The sequence below is a fragment of the Bos grunniens genome, chromosome 4, assembly GCF_055505025.1.
Source record: "Bos grunniens cultivar Pamir isolate PY7600 chromosome 4, Bosgru_T2T1.0, whole genome shotgun sequence".
In the NCBI taxonomy this organism is placed as follows: Eukaryota; Metazoa; Chordata; class Mammalia; order Artiodactyla; family Bovidae; genus Bos; species Bos grunniens.
The window spans coordinates 68,410,405-68,433,926 of record NC_141168.1 but is presented as its reverse complement, the minus strand read 5'-3'; the positions used below and the strand labels follow the sequence as shown (position 1 = coordinate 68,433,926).

The 23,522-nt window shown below is 37.7% G+C and overlaps 1 protein-coding gene across 1 annotated transcript in view; it reads left to right on the top strand.

Moving 5' to 3' along the window:
- Window positions 1-8,526, top strand: part of LOC147374299 (uncharacterized) — a 49,659-nt gene extending 41,133 nt beyond the window's left edge. Inside the window, exon 3 of the mRNA XM_086398066.1 lies at window positions 8,313-8,526. Coding sequence (XP_086254192.1) covers window positions 8,313-8,462 — 150 coding nt within the window. The 3' untranslated portion in view covers window positions 8,463-8,526. The remainder of the gene's footprint in view (window positions 1-8,312) is intronic.
- The last annotated feature ends 14,996 nt before the right edge of the window (window positions 8,527-23,522 follow it).

Below are 23,522 nucleotides of genomic sequence, written 5' to 3'. Positions count from 1 at the left end.
TAGAGGAAAAGGGCAGGACACTGCAATTCCCCTAAAAAAGTGTAATTCAATAAAACCTATTATTTATTGATAGGAGAATGAGTAAAATATTATGTCTTATTCCATTTAACGTGGAATTCTTTATAAAACTTAAAAAAAGAGTGAATGAAATTTACCTGTGTGACATGGTTAAATCCTGAAAGCACAACACTGAATGAAAAAAGTAAGTTGAAAAATGGTACATATAGGTTGTATCATGTATGTATATTAATAACACACAGAAGAATATGTGTTGCTATGGTTGCACTATATGTAGTAAAGATATTAAATTGTGAATTCACACTGACTTTGTTAGGATAATAGTCATCTTTCAGAATGGAAGAATAGGAACAGGGTTAGGAGCAATACAGATAGGCCTTTAGCTGTATCTGTAATGTTTTATTCAATATGACACAATGTTAATGTTTTGTTAAGCCATGAACTAGTACTTTAAAAAATATTACTATCTTTATTTTTTTGTATATTTAAAATATTTTATTAAAAAGTAAGAGAAAAAAATCCTAAGAAGAGGACCACATCTCTGGACTGTGCCATTCTAGAAGGGTATTCAGTTCAGTTCAGTTTAGTCGCTCAGTTGTGTCTGACTCTTTGAGACCCCATGAATCACAGCACTCCAGGCCTCCCTGTCCATCACCAACTTCCGGAGTTCACTCAGACTCACGTCCATCGAGTCAGTGATGCCATCCAGCCATCCCATACTCTGTCGTCCCCTTCTCCTCCTGCCCCCAATCCCTCCCAGAATCAGAGTCTTTTCCAATGAGTCAACTCTTCGCATGAGGTGGCCAAAGTACTGGAGTTTCAGCTTTAGCATCATTCCTTCCAAAGAAATCCCAGGGCTGATCTCCTTCAGAATGGACTGGTTGGATCTCCTTGCAGTCCAAGGGACTCTCAAGAGTCTTCTCCAACACCACAGTTCAAAAGCATCAATTCTTCAGCACTCAGCCTTCTTCACAGTCCAACTCTCACATCCATACGTGACCACAAGAAAAACCATAGCCTTGACTAGACGGAATTTTGTTGGCAAAGTAATGTCTCTGCTTTTGAATATGCTATCTAGGTTGGTTATCTTTCCTTCCAAGGATTAGGAGGGTATAACTGGAGGTCCTTTTACGCATTTAACACTGGCTCCTGGCACTTGGATTGTCCGTCAAGGAGACTGTGGGTGCCCAGAAGCTGTGTTTAGGCTTTTAACCATATCTTGGCTCTAGAAACACTGAATCAGGAACTAGAAAGGCCGAGACTTAAATGGTCATTCAGTGGATCAACTTCAGGGAGCTGATTTGGAGATAAAAAAAGGGGGAGAAGGATAATAAGAAAGCTGTATAGTGACAATATCTTGAATAGAAATGTTTAGCAAATACTGAATCCTTAATATGTATCAAGCAATCTGCTAGGCTAGGGAATCAATGATAGGTGACACTGCTCCGACCTAAAGGGAGCAGAGTCAAGTGGAAATCTTATAAGAAAGGAGATCCCAGACTCAGGAACGTTTTTCCACTAGAGGCTAGCAAATATATTTGTGGTTAGATTCCTTTGTTTCTGAATCAAAAATCCCGGGATGATTTCTCTGTAAACTGAGTCATCTGAGATGTTCTGTGAAAAGGGGGGCTTTATAGTCAAACATTTGAGGAAATTCTGTATATTCCATTCTTGGAGATTCATAAAGCATTTAACATTAGAAAATTGTAAGATGAACTATGGAAAAGAAACCTATAAAGAAACTTTGCATCTCTTCAAATTATCTGATACACAAATGAATTTTTTGGAGGGGGAGAGTAATGCCTATGACACTAAAGGACTCTTTAGTGTTTGACAGAATTCATTTTGGTCATACATATTTACATTATTATTTTCCTAACTTCCTTGAAATATTTCTAAAAGGTTTACTTAAAAAATAAATAATTTTAAATTATTTTAAATAAAACTTCTGTTCTAGTGTTTTTACTTAAGTGTTCAAACTCTAATACTGTTCTTAGGTTTAGTACAGTTATTTTGTTTGATTTTGTAAAGAAAATTAAAGCTATGATATTTTCTGCAAGTTATTTTAGGTCTTAAAATAATAGCAAAGCAGAGCATTTATGATAGGCATATTAACCATTATGCTTTCTGAAATTTGATTTTATTGTACCTCCTTTAAATGTCTAGTATAACAGTTAGTCTTCAGTCTTTTGAACAAACATATCAATAGCCTTAAATCAGATTGCCATGCTGAAATATATTACTGTGTCACAACCATTTTGAGCTATCCACTTAATTGCATCCTATAAAATGAACCAGGAGGTATAAGTTTACAAACATAACATCTGAGGTGGTGGTAAGATTAGAGCTAAATAACACATGTAGTTTAAATTATCAATATAAAGCCATGAAAGACTGTGATTTTAATATACTGCTGACAGGAGACACTTGAGAATTAATGCACATTCCTAATAAATATTTTCAGTGTTAGAGGATATAATACAACTTCAGTTTTATATATAATGCTCACATATACACATCACATTTTGCTTTGCATCTTTTTCTGGAGCATGGGAATATACAACTCATATATTGTCTAAGCTTAAGGAAATAGTAAAAACATTTCATTCCATAGGATAATTTTGGCACAAAATGGTTGTTCCATGACTATTTATTTATTATGTGGTTAAAGTTTTTTTTTTTTTGGTATGTGTTCGATTAATCTAACCCCCTCCTCCCCCAAATTGCAATGAATTATTTAAATATGGGATATGAAATCAATTTCCATTTAATGAAATGTACTGTTATTTATCTTTACTAATGTTTATTTGCTAATTTGCAAAATTATCTGTTTTCAGTAAGTCTCTCAAGTTTCTCAAGTCAGTGAAAATTTTTTCTTATATGTGTATGACCTTGGGCTTGCTACTTATAAGCTAGTTTGGACAAGTTATTTAATCTTTCAATGTCTCTGTTTCCTTGTCTGTAAAACAGTGATGGTTGTGTCGATTAAGTTAATTTAATACTTGGAAAATGTTTAGAATACATGAAAGTGTATGGCCCATGGAAGTATACCATAGGTGTCAGCTGTTATTATTACTATTTTTAGTGTACACTGGAGAGACTGTAAATTATAAGCTACACCATTACTTCCACCATAATCTATAGTCACAGTTAGGCATGTCAGATCTATTAGACTAACTCATAAAAAATAGTCTAGGTTAGATGTTATGCATGATTGCTTTTTTGTTTATTCTCTTTTAAAGAAAAATTTATACAAAGAAATTGGGTAGGTGTTTAAGTTTAGAGAGGAAGAGAAAGCTATTGTTGGTTAGGGAACACAGATGCTAAAAATTCTTCTATGCTTTGGTTTGCTTAAAGTGTGTATATTACTTTTTTAGTTAGCACCAGAAGTTCAAGAGTCCAGTAGCTTACAGCCATACTTTTCTCATCTATCTCCTTTTATGTTTTAGCTTAATTTCTATCTCTCCTTAATAGCCCATCCTTGATTTTCTTTTATCCCATACTGGAAGATAGACCAGTAGGAAGAATCAACAAGCTTTGGGAGGCAGGTTGAGGTGGTGATAGATGAGGGCTGTTGTTTGGTGAGAGTAGAGCTGGGAGAAATAGTTTGCCTTCTTTTCATCCTCCCATTTAAATTTCTGAACTTATCAAAATATTTCTTCGTATACTTTATAGTCATCCTAGGTATATATAATTTTTTTGTATTTTCAAAACTATACTTTTAGAGAAAAAGCAGACAAGTTATACAGAAACAGCTCACTGACCTTTAAAAGAAATTAAAGTGATACTATCACTCAAAAGAGTAGAACAGTGAGGAGAAATAGTGATAGCTATTTAAAAAAAGTTTACTGTATTAGGAAATGAGTTGCAATGTACAAAAATATTAGAGGAACCATAAACATATTTCTTGTATATTTTCATATATATATATATATAAACATTTTCATACATATGGGAATAGGGAATGTTTTCCTTAACTAAGTGGGAAAAAAAAAAACTGTAAGTGGATTCGTACAATAATATGTATTTGGATATACTAAGCATCAAATTTTGTTTTTGAAGTTATAAATACATACTGAAATATACTAGTATAGTAACTTCAGGCCACTGTTCAGAATACCATAAAAGTGTAGGGCAGAGCTTGGAACAAGAGTTAAAAGAGTGAAGAGATAAAATGTTTCAATCCTTATTCTTTCTTTCCAACTTCGAATCTAAACCTGTAGAGATTAGTGTAAGGCTGGAAATATACATATTAGAAGTGAAAAATAAAGCTAGGATTTGGAGGGCTTGGCCTTAACCTATAAAATAAAATATATTAAGATATTTAGATTCTTTTTCATTTTAATCAATAAATTAATTATAGGGATATAAGTTGCAAGTCTTGAGGATAGAAGATGGAGAGGTTCCTGAATGTGTGTGTGTTTGCATGTGCACACACACAATATAAAGACATATTTTACAGCTAAGGGGGAAAATATACATTAGAAAGAATATAAGTCATGGAGAAATTCACACGACAACAATTTAAAAGCTGTAATGCTGTCAGCACAAGCAGTACTGACCTAGATTCTTACTTTATTCTTTATAACCAAGCTGCTGACATGGGTACAAAGTCCTATTCAAGGTCACTGGAAACTTTGAACCTGGATTGGCTCCAAGAGGACATTGGATAACATACTAATTGTTCCCCTGAGTGCCAGAAGTGTAGTAAGACTCAAAGTTGGTAAATATTTTTTTTATAGAAAGTCAACTCACCGTTTCTTACCATTGGGCTATTCCAAAATTTACATGCTGCAAATTAAAACAGTGACTACAAAAAAAGACATGGCACAGAGTGTGCTGTTTAAAACCCTTGAGAAGCTAATTTCCATGTCCAAGATAATGTTTCAAAGAGATTTCAATGTGTTTTTTCAGGAGGGCAAGATTTCAAAGAGGAAAACTAGCTAAGCAAGGTAACTGTGATACTGCCATCTGGAGTTTTCAATTAGCATTTCTGACTAATACTTTGGCAAAATAACTCACAAATATTTCCAGAGTTGAGAAATAATCTTGTTATACTTTCTGTTCTTCTTTTGAGGACATTAAGGCATCTAAAATAATAAAAAGTTTTACTTTGCAAATTTCAGCTTTCTGGAGTGTTCTATTTTTATTATCATGTTTAGTTATTCCCTGTTGCTTGCATGTAAAACAACATACAGTATTTAGAACTGGGAAAGTATTGACCCAAAACTTGTAGTTCAATGACTAAAATTTGATTAACATATACAATTGTGTAAAAATAGACATATTATATTAATAGATTATTTAAAGCATATTGTTATTGGATTTTAATTTTTAAAAATGAATATTAGCAAAATGAAATGAGCTAAATGGGCAAAATGAAAAACCATGAAGCTCAGATTGTGGAACTGAAAAGTGCCTTAGAGATCAGTGTTTCCAGTCACCTCATTTTAAAGGAGGGAAATCTGAGGACCAGGGAAATGAGGTGACTTTCCTGGGGTCACATCAAAAGTCAATAGCAGAGCTGTAGTGGTACTCAGATCTGCTAACCTCCTGGCTATGCTTATTCACTAACAGAGCTGCATAGAGTATTTATAACATTTAGTCACAGTTCATCTTTTGGTTAATTCCACATTTATTCCTTTTTTTTGTGGCTGCAAAAATACCCAGAGTAATATGGTTTGCTCCAGTTCAAACTGGAAAAAAGTAAAGAAAAAGGTAAAAGTAAAAAAGGTAAAGCTTTCAGCGGTCATACTTCTCATCTGTAGTTCTTTAGATATGTACATATATGTATGTGTGTGTGCATATGTGAGTGTGATGCACAATCTCTTATTCACCATCTCCAAATCCAAAAAGCTCTGAATATTCAATTTTTTCCCATAAATCTGTGACAGACTCCATGGGTGGTGGAACCTGGTGTGAATAATGTGAGACTACTTGTAGACTTTATATATACCGGCAAGTGTGACATCTCATGCACTTTCTCTCGGAAAGTCAGAAGTTTGATTATAGGGTACAGCTACAACTCTGGGCATGATATATAATGCAGGTGCCATATAATTTATTACATTTTCAAACCCTGAATTATTCTGAATTCTGGCCCCAATGGTTTTGTATGGGTGATGGCGGATCTTCAATTTGTCTAATGTATTATATTAGTTTAGACAGTTTTGGCTTATAGTCAGGCAACTCAGAAATCCCTTAACATGTGTGATTCCTTTTAGTTCAAAGTATAAGAACCAAAGAGAATTCTATGAGATAATCACAGTGCTATCTATGTGGGAGTAAATATATAAAAATAAAGTGCTTACTTTCATCAATATTATTTTGGTCAGAATGCCCAGGATAAATTTGGTGTTCAAGTGAGGCAACTGCCTCATCCTGGGTTTTTGATAAAATTATCTTTCTCCTTTTCCTCCATCTTTTTGTGACCTATATTTTATAGTCTTCTTTTATATATGTTTCTTTGTTCTAAGGTGTATTGAACATTAGTGTATATGTGGGGAATGAATTGAAGATTTTCTACCCCAAGTCTCACAGTAACTCTGTGTGCTATCATCTACTTGGTAGTGAAATTGAAGACTAATCAGTCAATGTCTACAGATTAGAGTTTAGAATAGTATATGCTGAGTTTAAATGAATTACAGTTTAAATGGATTTGACCATGCCTGCCATGATGCATTCTTCCTTTATATTAAATCCTTATATTTAACCAAAGTCTAGATAAGCTCAGTGTCCTGATGAATCTGTGCTCTGCCTGTACAACATTGATTGCAGAATCCGTGGTATTGGATCTCATCCCAGCTGGAGTTCCAGCTTGACCAATGGCAAATGGAAAGGAAGGGGTAGTCATTAGGACAAACTCACAACAGGGCAAGCCCTTTCCTTGTTTGCAGGAAACTTCATCAATTGAAAATTGTGACCTGTCATACGCTGTCAGGATAAACACACACATACACACACACATCAGGTGGGTAAGAGTTGATATCTTAGATTTTTTTCATGCCCCTATTCAGGATCCTAAAGTAAAATTTATAGATAAAAGTCATGCTTTTTGGTGAGCATTGCTCTGATCATAATTTTGAATGTGTTCATAAAGCTGTAAACTCAATTTCTAGGCAATAACCTTAAATGTAAGGCATTTACTGATTTCAGCATATGCATATCTCAAAGTGGAGGGTATTCCCCCTATTGTGAACTGTCCCTATAATATGGTAGTTCTTAGATTGTATTATTTAAAGAGACTTGTGTGACATAATCCAACACTCTCTCTTTGCCCTAGGATCAAACAGTAAGAGAATAGTCAGATCAAATGGAAAAATCCTGGACCAGGAATCAGGTTCCTCCCAGTTGCATCATGACCTAGCTATGTGACCTTAGACAAGCTACCAGCCTCTCTGGGCCCCAGTTTCCTCTTCAGTAAAATGAGAGGACTGTACCCTGTTCAGCCCTAAAATGTTGCAATTAGAAGTGAACATCAATAGAGTCTTTCTCAAGATCCTTTGGATCTCTACTGAAAGGAGATGCGTGAGGTAGCAAGTTTCTTCCAAGTATGGGACAGCTTTTCTTTGCCTGAGGGGAAATTTTTAAGTTTGGGATTCTTAAATGGCTTGAAGGAAAGGAAGAGGCTTGTTGATGAGCCTGGTTCAAGAGTTCCTAAATGCACGCATTATAGTCTTGTAACTACTGAATGACTTGGGAGGATTCCGTCATAGAAATCAAGCCTGTGACTCTGCTTGGCTGACTGACTTACTGGATGACTGGAATCAGTATCTTGGAAGAGTTCATGGAAGTGTCCATGCTGAACCTGAGGGCTGGAGAGGCGCAGTCAGAGTGGGCACTCTGGGCCACTCCTTTGTGGCAGAGCCAACTCCGGTCTATGAGAGGTGGGAATGGGGAGCAGGTAAGTGAGGAGTCACATGAAAGAGGAATTTATGAGAAAACAGGATAGTAAGCTTTGTATAAAAGATGGGTAGAAAAATCAATGGTAGATAATTTAAAAGAGTAAATCCCTTTAAGTAAAAACTCATTTTGTAGATTTTATCAGATGTGATTGATACCATCAGGTAATGAGTAGAGATGGACTGATTATTTACTAAAATAATAATGCAGTGTTTACCACGAACTGTTGACAGTCACTCTGGAAAATGCTTTTTATCCATTTATACATTGAACCTGGGTCTCCTGCATTGCAGACACTTTACCATCTGAGCCACCAGGGAAGCTTATATCCATTAGGTCTTCTAATCATCATTAAAATGATATGAAGTAAAAGTATTATTTCCATTTTACAGATAAAGACTGCTGCTGCTGCTGCTAAGTCGCTTCAGTTGTGTCCGACTCCGTGCGACCCCATAGACGGCAGCCCATCAGGCTCCACCATCCCCGGGATTCTCCAGGCAAGAACACTGGAGTGGGGTGCCATTGCCCTCTCCGACAGATAAAGACACTGAGTGTCAAATAATGCTCAGTGTCACACAGCTAATAAACTATGGGATCTGAGATTTGAATCTATGTACTTCTGTTATACTGCCTTCCTGTTCCTTGTTTTCAGGGTATTAGAGGTAGGCCATGGGGTCTATTTCTTTCTCCTCTTTTCCTCATTTTAATTCTCTCACTCTCACTTTCTCTCTCCTTCTCCTTGTTCCCTACCAGGATCATCATATAGAGGGTTGACTGTATTGTTGCAGGGTGACAACTTCTCACATTTATTGGAGAAGACTATTATGGGAAGTCTTCTTTCCTGTACATTCTTAATGACTGTTTCCAGTTGTTCCTATGGAAAATGTAAAATTAAGATGCAAAAAAATTGCTGGGCAATTAATACAAAATTCATTTTCTATAAACTAACCTCCACTGCACCCTATTCTTCATCATTATTATCCAAAAGGTTTCAAGAGCTACAGACCAAGGTTAGCTGTTATCACAATAATTAAAATATTGTGAACTCAGCATTCCTCAAAAACAAAACTGAAATTTATGTTGTCATTTATATAAATAAGATATGATGGATTATTTTTTTCTGCTTATCAGAAGAGAAAAAGAATAAAAGCCTTCTTTTCCTCCAGTTGCAGAGGAAGGATAGATAGTTCAAGAAGTTCAAGATAAGGTAGTTCTACTAATACCTTGAGTTCTCATCTTACCTAGAGAGAGAATATCCTCCTGAGATAAACCCTAGAAGCTCCCTACCTTCATAATTGTTTTTATGTTAGTTCCAGGCATCCCCACTAGTGATAAAGGATGCTGCCCCCTCTCTAGAATGAGGCTGGTAAAGCAGGGGTAGCTGAACCACGAGGGTCAGACAGCTGGGAGACAAGATGAGATCCACAGCCACAACCTTGTCCATGGTGGTAACTATATCTCCTGTAAACGTACCTCCCGTAGGCTTCATTGCTATTGGCACTAGTTCTGATCTTTCCTAGGGCATTGTGATTCTCCAAAGTGCGAAGGGAAATTTACCACCTTCCCCTACTTTCTCCCCACTCCTAAGCCCTTAGGTTCATTCACAGAGCCACTTCTTTGGTCCAAGCCTGATTGATCCAGGAGGGCAGGGCTGGGCCATCTGCCCTTAGTTCCATCGTAAACCCATAACCATCATTCCATCTAACTCCCATCAGCCAGCATATTGGGCTGAGCTTTACTCTGTTTCCAAAATAATTTTATTTTAGTTATCTGTTGTCTTTCATGTATTTGGGCCTTGATTGAAGCCATGCTGATCTGTCACAGCTTATTTCAATAATTTTGAATCTTAGGGAAAGAGATTGAGCACTAAACATTTCTTCCCAGAGTGCCCTGATCTTAAACCTTTATTCCTCTAATGTCTCTCTCAGTATCCCAACTTATTTAATAGGAATGGAAGAAGTCTCTGGGTCCCAAACCATGCACAGGCAGAAACCAAGACTCATACTTCAGGCAAATCTCCTATATACCTTTTCTCAGTGTTTCTAAGTCAGATTGGATGTGGCTCTAGGTCCATGCCAGGCCTCTTTTCCAGGTTTATAGGTGCCCCCTCCTAGGCTGCACTCAGGTAAGTGGCCTAATTGTCTCAGTGTTCCTATGTTCTCTCATTCCTTCCAAATCCCTTTCTACCAAGATTTTAGGATAGAGAAGTTAAGGTGTAGAGCATGGATTAGCTCATTTGTCCTCCAATTCCAACCTCCTCTTGGAGAGAAAGGAGAAAGTGAATAGGAACAATTAAGCAGACACACTTGTCAACAATTAAGCATTTAGCTACATGTAACAGAAAATCCTATTACAGCGGTTTATTCTTCTTGTAACAAGAAGCCTTGAAGTGGGAAGATGAGGGCTAATGTAGCTGTCTATGTCATCAAGTATCTAGAATCCTTTTATCATTCTGCTTTCACATCCTTTATCTATAGCTTATGGTCTCTTTTCTCTTCTCTCTCTCTTCCTCCCTCCCTGCTGTCTGTCTCTCTCTCTCTCTAATAATCTTAAGAAATTTCAGTATGCTCATATTCCAGACGGGGTTAAAGGTGAAGAAGTAAAAACCTCCTCTTGTGACCTTTTTGTTTTTAAGAAAGGAAATCCTTCCAGGTTCTGTTGCATCTTTTGGCCACACTGTGTCCCGTGGCCTCCTATGACCAGATAACTAGGAAAACAGTATTTCAGTCCCAACACTCATAGTGCAAGAAGGAAAGACAAGAGGAGGTTGGAAGTGGAGGAATTACCTACCTGGTAACAGAATTCAGGCTTATAAATAACTCATTTAGGCAAGTATAACTAATACCTTTTCCCCAAGGAAATGGTAAACTCTTAGCATCCCAAATATTTTGACTTGGTGAAAAAGTAATTTTGGTTTTGGACTGTGAATTTTAAATCATTATAACTTGGCTCAAACACATCTTTATTAATTGAAATAGGAACCATTACCATTAACACATTTTTGCCAACAAGAAATAAGTTTTTTTCTTCCTGTAGTGTGAAAATTTGTGCTTTGGGATTCGACAGACTCTTGGAAAGCATTTTCTGCCTCTTGCTGATTGTGGAACCATTTTCCCTGCAAAAAGTTTTTGAGATGCTTGAAGAATTGGTAGTTGGTTGGCGAGAGGTCAGGTGAAAATGGTGGTTGAGGCAAATCTTTGTAGCCCAATTCATTCAACTTTTGAAGTATTGGTTGTTATAATAGGCAGTTGGGCATTGTCAGGGAGCTTTGGGGCCCATTCTGTTGAACAATGCCAGCTGTAGGCATTGCAGTTTTCAGTGCACCTCATCAATATGCTGGGCATACTTCTCAGATGTAATGGTTTTGTCAGGATTTTAAAAGCTACACTGATCAGATGGGCAGCAGACCACCAAACAGTGACCATGACCTTTTTTGGTGCAAGTTTGGCTTTGGGAAATGCCTTGGAGCTTCTTCTCGGCCCAACCACTGAGCTGGCCATTGCAGGTTGTTATATAAAATCCACTTTCATCACACATCACAATCAGATTGAGAAATAATTTATTGTTGTTGAGTAGAATAAGAGAAGATGACACTTCAAAATGATTTTTAAAAATTTTTAGTCAGCTCATGAGGCACCCACTTATCAGGCATTTTCACCTTTCCAATTTGCTTCAAATGCTGAATGACCCTAGAACTGTTGACATTGAATTCTTCAGTGTCATAGTTGTAGGAGGATCAACTTCAATGATTGCTCTCAATTGGTTGTTGTCAACTTGTGATGGCTGACCACTATGTTCCTCATCTGCAAGGCTCTTGTCTGATTTGCAAAACTTCTTGAGCCACCACCGCACTGTATGTTTGTTAGCAGTTCCTGGGCCAAATGCGTCTTTGATTTTGCAAGTTGTCTCCACTGCTTTATGACTCATTTTGAACTAGAATTAAAAAAAAAAATCATTCAAGTTTGCTTTTTATTCAACATCATTTCTATAGTCTAAAATAAATATAAAATAAACAGCAATAATAAATCATTAGCAAAAAAAAAGGCAAGAAATGTGCATTAAAATGATGTATAACATAAACACATTTATTTAAGAATGTATTCCAATATCAAATGGCAAATTTCAACAATGTAAAACCACAATTTCTTTTGCAGTGTGTAACCTAATATAAGTATCCACATATTACGCTTGACTTTGCTTCTTGTCTCACAAAGGCTACCTAGCCTTTTCCAGGAAAAGCTTGCGGACCCCTGTCCTAAGATCTTAGGCTTATAATTGCTATTCTAAGAGATGGCTTTGTTCCACATGTCCCGAAGAAGCAGACTCGAAGGTGAGCAGAGCCTAACTCTCTTCCTCTTTCCAACTTTGACCAAGGACAGTTGTTGTTCCTAGAGAAATTATGGAAAAAAATTAATGCCAGTTTTCATAAATCTCTGTGTGCTTTTTACTATTCTTATAAAAGATTTCTTTTGGAAAATCCTAACAGGGCTCTGTCGGAGAAGGCAATGGCGCCCCACTCCAGTACTCTCGCCTGGAAAATCCCATGGGCGGAGGAGCCTGGAAGGCTGCAGTCCATGGGGTAGCTGAGGGTCGGACACGACTGAGTGACTTCACTTTCACTTTTCACTTTCATGCATTGAAGAAGGAAATGGCAACCCACTCCAGTGTTCTTACCTGGAGAATCCCAGGGACGGGGGAGCCTGGTGGGCTGCCGTCTATGGGGTCGCAGAGAGTCAGACACGACTGAAGCGACTTAGCAGCAGCAGCAACAGGGCTCTGTAGTTATTCGTTGGGCTGATCCTCACACTGTTCTGCTGAATAAGTTAATGTGCACCCAGCTAAATCATGGTTAGAAATTAAAAAAAAGAAAGAAGCTCCAACTGCTGTCAGGTGTGGTTTAGTATAAATAGTTAAAAGAGCACCTGAACTAATTTACAATTGGAATTAAGTTCTTTAGCTTAATATTTCTCATTATCGCAACATATAACTTCAGGTAATCTCTTTTGTGGCTGTGATTTTTTTCCTAATCATTGCTCATATTTTATGACTTCAGTTAGTTGTAGTGATTACTAGGTGTGCTCTACTTTAATTTTTCCTTAATTACTCATATTTCCTTTTAGTACTCCAAACAGTGAAATGTATTTTGTTTTCACTTTTAACCTCATACATCGGCCCTTGTGAATGTACTGGTCTTTATTGTGATGAAAGTAATTTTTTTGTTTATCCTTTTAAAAGTATCATTAGTTATTTCATGGTTAATATTATATAGATTGGTTGTACTGATTTGGTGTGTGCATAATCAGGGAATTTCTTCACATTCAAGATTTAAGTTTTTTACTTAATAAATATTGTTAAAGTTGTTTTTATTTTCTTACTTGGACCTTCAAAAGTCACTTGTGATGTATATTTCATTTTTATTATTTTACTTTGTTAGCATCTGTTTGATAATAATAGTAATACTTTCTATAATAAGATTTCAGTCATTCCAAATTTACTCACTACTCCAAAGTCAGACTGGGAAAGTCTACCAGTCATGCCAAGAAGTCTCTGTTAGAGGAGAGAGTGGCCAGGGAGTGGAGGGTGGAGAGGGAGAGGCGGGTGGAAGGTGAAGTGGTAAGCCTGCCCTGACACTTCCCAAGACCTCCTCAAGGATTCTGAGCTCTCAGTCTACAGAGACTGCAGTTTTCATCCAAAGGGAAAAATTGATTCAACTCTTTTATGTTTTTATGATTGTGTCTTTAAAACCTATTACCTTAATAATATCTCACATATGCCCACTACTTTTCAGAGCCAGCACTCCATGCTTGTATTTTGTAATCAAATTTTCTTTTAGATTCCCGTCATTTTTGTGGACTGATGATGTTTTCAACATTAGGGAAAGCTTATGCATGTAAGAGTGCTGAGCACAGAGTTTGACACCTAACTAGTGCCCAATAAATGGTAACTGTTGTCAAACTTTATTTTATTTGGCTTAAAATCCCTAAGCATTTTTACAAAAATTGATTGAGATTATTTTTCGATTGAAATTCAAAAGTCTTGTTATAAGACTGAAGATCTGTGTTGGTAAAATTCTGTACTTGTCAAACCTTCTGCCTGGGGATGCACTAATATCACTCTAAGCATGAAAGAGAATTGTTCTGATCCATGTTAAAGGTATTCTTGCCTGGATCTGTTCTACAATAAAAATAGATTATTTTCAAAAAGTTGCTTGTTTAGAATACTGACTTCTTGGTCCCAGTGGGTAGCTGAATAGTTTAATGTGTATTCATGTTGTGTGGGTAAGTATTAATTTGGGGGAATCTCTGTGGTATTTTTGAAGGTTGCATAGAAAGGCCCAGAAGGAGGATTATGGATGAGAAAAACATTTTCCAAATATTTGTCTACTTGTGTGAAGTCAATACTGGAATCCCAGGAATCCTGGATCTCAATTTATTCATTAATCACAAGTTCACATCTCCCTTTCATCAATGCCTAGCCTGTAATTACAACTTCAAAATAAAAAACAAACAACTTAAATTGCAATTGAAAAAAAGTATCTTAGTTAATGAAAATATTCTGCTAATGAAGTTACAAGGTCAAATAGTAAATTAATCTCAAGGAGTATAAAGAGTTTGGTGACATTATCTTTTTTTCCCCTTTGTGGTATCAAAACACTTCAGCAGATCAATCCCAAAGAATACTTGCTAAATTCACTATTTTGGTAAACAATTGACTCTACTTATCCTTTTTAATTAAAGTATAATTGATTTATAATATTATATTAGTTTCAGGTGTAAGCATAGTGATTCAGTATTTTTATAGATTACACTCCATTTAAACTTATTACAAAACAATGGTCACATTTCCCTGTTCTGTAAAATATATCTTTGTAGCTTATTTGTTTTATACATAATAGTTTGTACCTGTTAATCCCCTACCCCCATCTTGACTCAATCTCCTTTCCTTCTCTTCACTGGTAACCACTAGTGTATTCTCTGTGTCTGTGAGTCTGTTTCTATTTTGTTATATTCATTTGTTTGTTACATTTTTTAGATTCTACATAAAAGTGATAACAGAGAATTTGTCCTAGAGAGTCTGACTTATTTCACTAAGCACAATACGCTCTAGGTCTACCCATGTTGTTGCAAATGGCAGAATTTTACTCTTTTTAATGGCCAAATAGTAATCCATTGTGCATATGTATGTATGAAAGTGAAAGCAGCTCAGTCCTGTCCAACTCTTTGTGACCCCATGGACTACAGAGTTCATGGAATTCTCCAGGCCAAAATGCTAGAGTGAGTAGCCATTCCCTTCTCCAGGGGATCTTCCAAACCCAGGGATCGAACCCAGGTCTCCCACATTGCAGGTGGATTCTCTACCAGCTGAACCACAAGGGAAGCCCTAGAATACTGGAGGGGGTAGCCTATCCCTTCTCCAGTGGATCTTCATGACCCAGAAATAGAACTGGGGTCTCCTGCATTGCAGGCAGGAAAGACCATATTTTTTTTTGAGGACCCTCCATATAGTTTTTCATAGTGGCTGCACCAATTTCCATTCCTACCAAGTGTTCTATAGTTCTCTTTTCCTTATATCCTAGTCCACATTTCATATTTATAGACTTTTTGATGATAGCCATTTTGACTGTGGCGAGGTGATATCTCATGGTGGCTTTGATTTGAATTTCTCTGATGATTTGTGATGTTGAGCATCTTTTCATGTGCCTATTGGCTATCTTACAAGTGAGATGTGGTTATATTTGAGTTCAGGGGGTACCTAGCATGCAACCCAGTGGTCTTCAGCAAGGTTATTTTCAACAAGATTAACCTTGTCTTAGTCCATAAGAAAGCAATTTATTTAGCAGTCAGAAAAATCTACATGACGATTTTTTTTTAAATGGCCATAAACACCATCAGAAACTCTCTGTGGGATAAAATTCTCAGTTCAGTTCAGTCGCTCAGTCAGGTTTGACTCTTTGTAACCCTATGAATCACAGCACGCCAGGCCTCCCTGTCCATCACCAACTCCCGGAGTTCACCCAAACTCATGTCCATTGAGTCAGTGATGCCATCCAGCCATCTCATCCTCTATCGTCCCCTTTTCTGCCTGCCCCCAATCCCTCCCAGAATCAGAGTCTTTTCCAATGAGTCAACTCTTCACATGAGGTGGCCAAAGTATTGGAGTTTCAGCTTTAGCATCAGTCCTTCCAATGAACACCCAGGACCAATCTCCTTTAGAATGGACTGGTTGGATCTCCTTGCAGTCCAAGGGACTCTCAAGAGTCTTCTCTAACACCACAGTTCAAAAGCATCAATTCTTCAGCACTCAGCCTTCTTCACAGTCCAACTCTCACATCCATATATGACCACTGGAAAAACCATAGCCTTGACTAGATGGACCTTTGTTGGCAAAATAATGTCTCTGCTTTTTAATAAGTTATCTAGGTTGGTCATAACTTTCCTTCCAAGGAATAAGCATCTTAATTTCATGGCTGCAATCACCATCTGCAGTTATTTTCAATTCAGTTCAGTCACTCAGTCGTGTCTGACTCTTTGCGACCCCATGAATCACAGCACACCAGGCCTCCCTGTCCATCACCAACTCCCAGAGTTCACTCAGACTCATGTCCGTCGAGTCAATGATGCCATCCAGCCATCTCATCCTCTGTTGTCCCCTTCTCCTCCTGCCCCCAATCCCTCCCAGTATCAGAGTCTTTTCCAGTGAGTCAACTCTTCACATGAGGTGGCCAAAGTACTGGAGTTTAGCTTCAGCATCATTCCTTCCAAAGAAATCCCAGGGCTGATCTCCTTCAGAATGGACTGGTTGGATCTCCTTGCAGTCCAAGGGACTCTCAAGAGTCTTCTCCAACACCACAGTTCAAAAGCATCAATTCTTCAGCGCTCAGCCTTCTTCACAATCCAACTCTCATATCCATACATGACCACAGGAAAAACCATAGCCATGACTAGATGGACCTTTGTTGGCAAAGTAATGTCTCTGCTTTTGAATATGCTATCTAGGTTGGTCATAACTTTCCTTCCAAGGAGTAAGTGTCTTTTAATTTCATGGCTGCAGTCACCATCTGCAGTGATTTTGGAGCCCAGAAAAATAAAGTCAGCCACTGTTTCCACTATTTCCCCATCTATTTCCCATGAAGTGATGGGACCAGATGCCATGATCTTCGTTTTCTGAATGTTGAGCTTTAAGCCAACTTTTTCACTCTCCTCTTCCACTTTCATCAAGAGGCTTTTTAGTTCCTCTTCACTTTATGCCATAAGGGTGGTGTCATCTGCGTATCTTAGGTTATTGATGTTTCTCCTGGCAATCTTGATTCCAGCTTGTGCTTCTCCCAGCCCAGCACTTCTCATGATGTACTCTGCATATAAGTTAAATAAGCAGGGTGACAATATACAGCCTTGATGTACTCCTTTTCCTATTTGGAACCAGTCTGTTGTTCCATGTCCAGTTCTAACTGTTGCTTCCTGACCTGCATATAGGTGCCCATAAAATGATCCTCTAGTTATTAACTGTTGCAAGGACAGCTAACATACAGTGACGTGGCAAGTATTTCTGCCATATTACTGAATAAAAAGTAGCTCAAGTCCCATGAATTCTTGAGTTTCTTAAACTGTGTTGCTTGTGAGAAACAATTTTTGTCCACTGGGACAAGCACAGGTTATTGCTTATTCATTTAACAAGTATTTATTTGAAATTTGTTCTGTATCAGACATTGTGATAGAGTTTAGGAAGACAGCAGTAAATAAGTCAGATAAAAATCCCTGCTCTCGTGGAGCTTACAGTCTGATTGGGAAGAGTCAGTAGTGTGGTATATGCTGTGATTGAGGAAGTTCAGGTTATTGTATAACCACACTTGTAATTTAAAAAGATGTATCTTCTCTGGCGAATGACCAGATCCAAGTGTTGGGTGGTTGAAGTGCTGGCCAGCTGGCTTTTATTGGCACTGATTTTTCCAAGAATTTTGATTCTAAGTGTGGGTGGAGACAGTGTTTCCAAGATTTTGGTGAAAAAGGAAAAGTGACTGCAAACTGGTAGCTAATAGATTAGGTAGCAAAATGCCATGAACCTCAAAGAAGCTGGAAAGTTCTCAAGGACACTAACCACAGCTGCCAACTTAGCTTGAGAGGGTGTGGGGAAAACCCTGTTCTCTCTGACAGGCCTGGATGTGGAGGGAATGTTTAGTGAGGAAGCTGTTGGAGTTTGTTAACCATTGAAATGAGTTCTAAGGGTAACCATGGAAGATGTGGGAGGAGAAGAGCAGTGGAAAGTTGGGTTGGTGGAGAGGAAGGAATGAGTATTTGGGGTTATATTCTTGGGCAGACAAGATTGGAGAAGCTTGTATCTTGGAGTTTGACTATGGTTTGCAAGAAAGAGGCACAGGGACCCTCAGATACCTCTGGAATCACTGTGGAGGATGGTGTCAGTTGAATTGCACTTTTGAGAGACATGGGTCTTATTTGGGAGACTTTCTAATTCTTTAAACTGTCAACCATGGTCTAGATGGATTGTGTAGGCATAGTGAGTGGTTAGGCAACTTATATATCTGGTCTCATGTGATAAGAAGCTTGGGGGCAGTGAGAGTCATCCATGATAGTGTGCAGGGTGGGGATGAGAGCACACTATCCCCACACTATTGTAGACAGGATAAAAATCATGCTTAAATCATATTAATATGGTAAAGTTCAATCTGAAAAGACAACCATTGCTCATGCTTTTATTTGTGCCTGTTTTCAAAAAAGGATTTAGAAGAATCTAATAAGTTTCTCCAAAATTATGATCTATTAAATAATTAAGGGTATAGAGGAGAGTCTGTGAAGCAGGCATTGGGAGAGCAGGAAGAGATGGATAAAGGTTGTGAAGGGAAAGACCAAATATTGGCAAAAGGAGAATAAGGCTAAGGTAGGAGAGCAAGCAAATTGCAGGCTACCTGTAACAGTCATACAAAAAGTATTCTATGTGAAGTTCAAATTGGTGCAAAGCTGTGGAGGAAATGGAGGATTAGGGCAGATTAGTTTATTCCCAAAACTTCCACCCCCTCCTGATGCTGCTGTTCAGGTTCATGTACCATAGGTTGCAATTTCTTTAGAATGTCCCAGAAGTTCTGTTGACAAAGGTAGAATCACTCAGGATTGGATCAGTCTTTTTGTCCTGAGTTGAATTTTTGACATTTTCGTCCTTTCTTCCCTAGACTTTTGTGAAGTGGAAAAATACATTCTGTGACACTCACTTGCTAGTGCTAATATTAAGCATCTTGAAGTAGATGATACTCTGCCCACCCCCGTTCTTCCCCTTCCCTCCAACTCAGGACATGGCTTGACTGGGCAGTGTTTTACAACCTTTACACAGCAGCCTCATGTGACAGGCTACAGAGACATGACTTGAGATCATGAGCAATTGCTTAAGGACTGTATATACTTACCAGTGAACACATACTTACTTTCTGGTCACAGTTTTAGTATTAATAATGGTAATAATAATAGTGATAACTTCTTCTATATGCTTCACATGCAAGGCAGTGTTCAAAGTCTTGCTCATTTTAGCTACAAGATAAGCTCTATGAAGCCAGAGATTTTTGCCTGTTTTATTCACAGTGATTGGCATTTGATTCACAGAAGGCAATCAGTAAATATTTTTGAGTGCAATTTATTACTTTATCACCATGATTGTCTGAAATAGATACTATTATTGTCCCCATTTTACAGATGAGAAAACTGAGGCACAGAGTGATTAAGGCTGCACAGCTAGAAAATGATAGAGGCAAGTTTTGAACCAGGCAGAAATGTGAACACAGTTTACTAATTTGCAAAAATGTGAAAACAGTTTACATAATAATCACAAAAGAATGGTTGTGTCATATGCAAAATGAAATGCACTTGGATAACCTCACTTTTGGATAACCAAACAGTCAATAAATTATACTGAATCCTTTACCATATTTTTTGACACGTGCTGAGTCTTTAGTTGTTGTTTTTTGAAGTAACTTACATTTTCAACACTAACATTTTGAATTGTGAGCTATTTTTCAGTTCTTAAGAATATACCTCATTTTGTTAATCCAGATGGCATTTCTTGAGACTGCCAAAATACACAAGCAACATAAAGATATTAACATCTCATTTTTAAGGGAAAAATATCTTCCTCCTTCTGAAAACTCAAAATTCAAATTCTGGAAGCGTAAAAATGCAAATCATCAGCAAGTTCACCTATTGGTCATTAGATCATTTAAAAAGACATGCTCTTTTAAAATATCATATGGCATAAAACACACCTGATTTTCAAGTGTGGAGAATGAGAAATTCCATGCTTTTCCATATTTAGAAGGTTCCAAAGACTACATCATAGCAGATGTTATAAGTAACATTGAAAAGATGAAGTAATTACTTTGCTCTTCTTTATAGCTGAAATTAAAGATGAGTTTAGTGTGTTCTTAGAAAGATAAAAAAAATACTTGACATCTTAGTTTTGGTTCCTCATGGAAGAATGCATCTTTCAGGTCACCCTGATTTCAGGTCATCATCTTTCTTTGTAGCAACCCAAAGCAATTTGTAAAATGATTTAAACAAACATGCTAACATTCAAAAACAATCTTTATTCTTAGCTTTAGGATACAGAGATCAGAAGTACTGTGTCTATCCTTCAAAAGTAATTCATAATCTAGAGGGGAAAGCAAAAAAGAAAAGTGAACAGAATGTAAAAACAAACAAACAAGAAAGCAGATCATAATAAACACAGTGCAGGATGTGGAACGCACAGGGTATGAAGAAGCACACTGAAGGACTGGCTGATTTAGTGGGAAAAATGCCTACAGGTTTTTTGGTGGAGATGTCTTCTGAACTGAGTTTTAAAAGACAAATCCAGGCATTTCTAAGATGCAACATATTAAATAGTGAAAGTACAAGGCAAGATGGGGGAAAGTGCTAGCAGGAAACTGGCATACCTAGGGATTCTGGAGAAGTCATCAGGAGCCACACTGGGAGGGACCTTGCTCAAATGCAGGGAGACTGAATTTCGTCCTGAGGATAACTGAGAAATAGTGAAGGATGATAAACAGGGGAGGACAAATTAGTTAAATTTTTAGAATGATTGCTTATTTAATGTTTGGTGGGATAAAATGAGAAACCAGCTTATGTTTTATTTTCTTTCTGTAGTTTCCCTGTCTCTATTGCTTGTCTGCCTCAACCTGCCAAATTCAGACTGCGGCCTCTGTCCTCATTGCCTTAGGGTTGTAGTGCGAAATAAAGTACCAAAAATCTAAGAAACTTTGCCTCTGAAACCTAAACCTTTTATTGAAAGTTTCAGAGGATTTGTAGAAAAGATAAAAAGAGTTTAAGATGATACAGCATATACTCAATATGCTTTGGCCAGAAACATAAAGAGCTGAAAATTTTTTCTAATAAGATCATAACCCTCTGTGAGATACTAAGGTAAGTCTTTTTTTCTCCATATATTTCTTTTTCCTCTTCTATTTATTGAAGGTGGCCAGGATTTTGTATTTCTTGGCCTTAGGGAGTTTTGGGTCTTAGTGTCCTAAAGTAGGGCTGTCAGAAGAAATAAACCTTACTGGAATGACACCTCACCTTGTTCAGTGTGGGTGCAGGGGAAGAGGAGCGAGGCAAGAGGTTCTCCAACCTGAGAAGGGATGCAGCTCTTCAGGGTCCATTCATACCTGTGCTCCACTCTTTTATAATGTCCTAGGAAGGCATGCAGGTTAGCAGGGGATAGGGTAGAGTGCCCTTAGAAAGTTGAACTCATGGTAATGAGTCTGGCCAATGGTTAATGGGCCAGCTTTAGCAAAAATCCTATCCTTTGAGAGAACTAGCTATGTCATTCACCATCAAGAGATCATATTTTAATCTACACAAGACTTTTGGAATCCTCATGTAGTCCTGGAGTAAATGTTAGAGTAATTAGGAGAAACTCAGTAAAAACTATAATAAAGATTTTTTTTTTTGATCAGAGTTAGATTTAATAAAGTTTTAGGGAAAATAATTTGGTATAACATCTGTTTTTGAATTGGTGGGTCAAAATTCACACCTATTGCACATTATAACATGATTTCTCTGGTTTGGAAGAAGTACTTGAAAACATCTAAACCAGAAGTAGGCAACTACTTAGGGAGCTTATGCCAAAACTATACTAAGGATGACAGGGGTCTAAACTCAAACAAGGGCTCTGGGACGGAAGAGAAGTCAAGATCTGAGAGATGCTCAGGAGATGGAATTGAGATGGGTAGGGGTTATTAATCAAGCTCTAATCAGGAGACAGAAACCACACAATGATTTGAACAGGGAGAGTTTTATTAACTAAGAGGTAAAGAAAACTCTAAAGAATACAGAATACAGGGAGGAACAAAATTGGAAATGCTTCCATTCCTCCAGGCTGATTTAGGTCTAAGTAGAGAGGGGTTCTGTGGCCCACTGATAATGAAGAAGTCTGCTGAGGTACAGAAGCCTGAGGCTGGCAAGCAGAAAACCGTTTGCTAGGATTTTGATAAAGCTTTCCGTAAAGCTGGACTCTGGTGAAATTTGTTGGGGTGCTCTCTGGAGGATTGTTGCCTAACTTGCTGGGGAGCCACCTCATGGCTGACCTCACTGGGAAGCTGATTGTGGCACCAGTGGAAATTACTAGAAAACTGTCCACATAGAGCTACTGAAACTCTTGGGGGTGTGCACCACTGTGTGTCATTCACACTGGACAGGCAACACAGGAGTAAGAAGAGAGAAAAGAATATTGGAGCCAGGGAAAAAAGCCCCTTCCTTCTGCAGTGTACCTCCACTTCCCTCCAATGATGAAGTTTAACTTTGGGCCACCATTTCTTCAGAAATATTCACTGAATCCAGCTTCAGTATCATAAGCAGCAATGAAGGATGAATTTGGAACTTGAAGGCAAGAGACTGATAGCTGGTGTGGAGGGTGGAGGAACCTCTAGGATGATGTATGAGTTTTCAGTTTGTGTGATCGAGTTTATGTTGAAGATTTTCAATAAGGAAGGAATAGGATTGGTGAGGGATGAATTGGATGGATTCAGGTCAAATTTGTGTATTAGTAAGACTGCATGTAAAATGAAAAGGAAACACAACTGATCATTGAAACGTGAGAATATCAGTGTTTTAGGGGTAGGCATGGAAGTGACTCCTATGAAAGAAACTGGAAGAAGAAAGTTTATAGTGGGTAAGATTGAGAGGGAGTAGGGTTATGGAGGGCTTCCCTGGTATATCAGTGGTAAAGAATCCACCTACCAATGCAGGAGCTGCAGGTTTGATCCCTGGGTCAGGAAGGGCTAATAGAGAAGGAAATGACAACCCACTCCAGTATTCTTACCATGGGATTTCCCATGGACAGAGGAACCTGGCAGAATACAGTCCATGGGATTGCAAGAGAGTCAGACACGACTTAGCAACTAAACAACAACAAGGGTTATGGAAGCCAATGGAAGAGAGATTTAAAGAAAGAAAGGAGGAGTGAATAATGCTAAGTGCTTCAGAGAGGCTAGATTAAAAAAAAAAAAGTAAAAATAAGAACCTATATGTGTCATAGGGTTTAGGAGCTAAGAGAAATTGTGTAGAACCTTATCATTTATAGCATTAGTGCTAAAAGTAGGTAAAGGA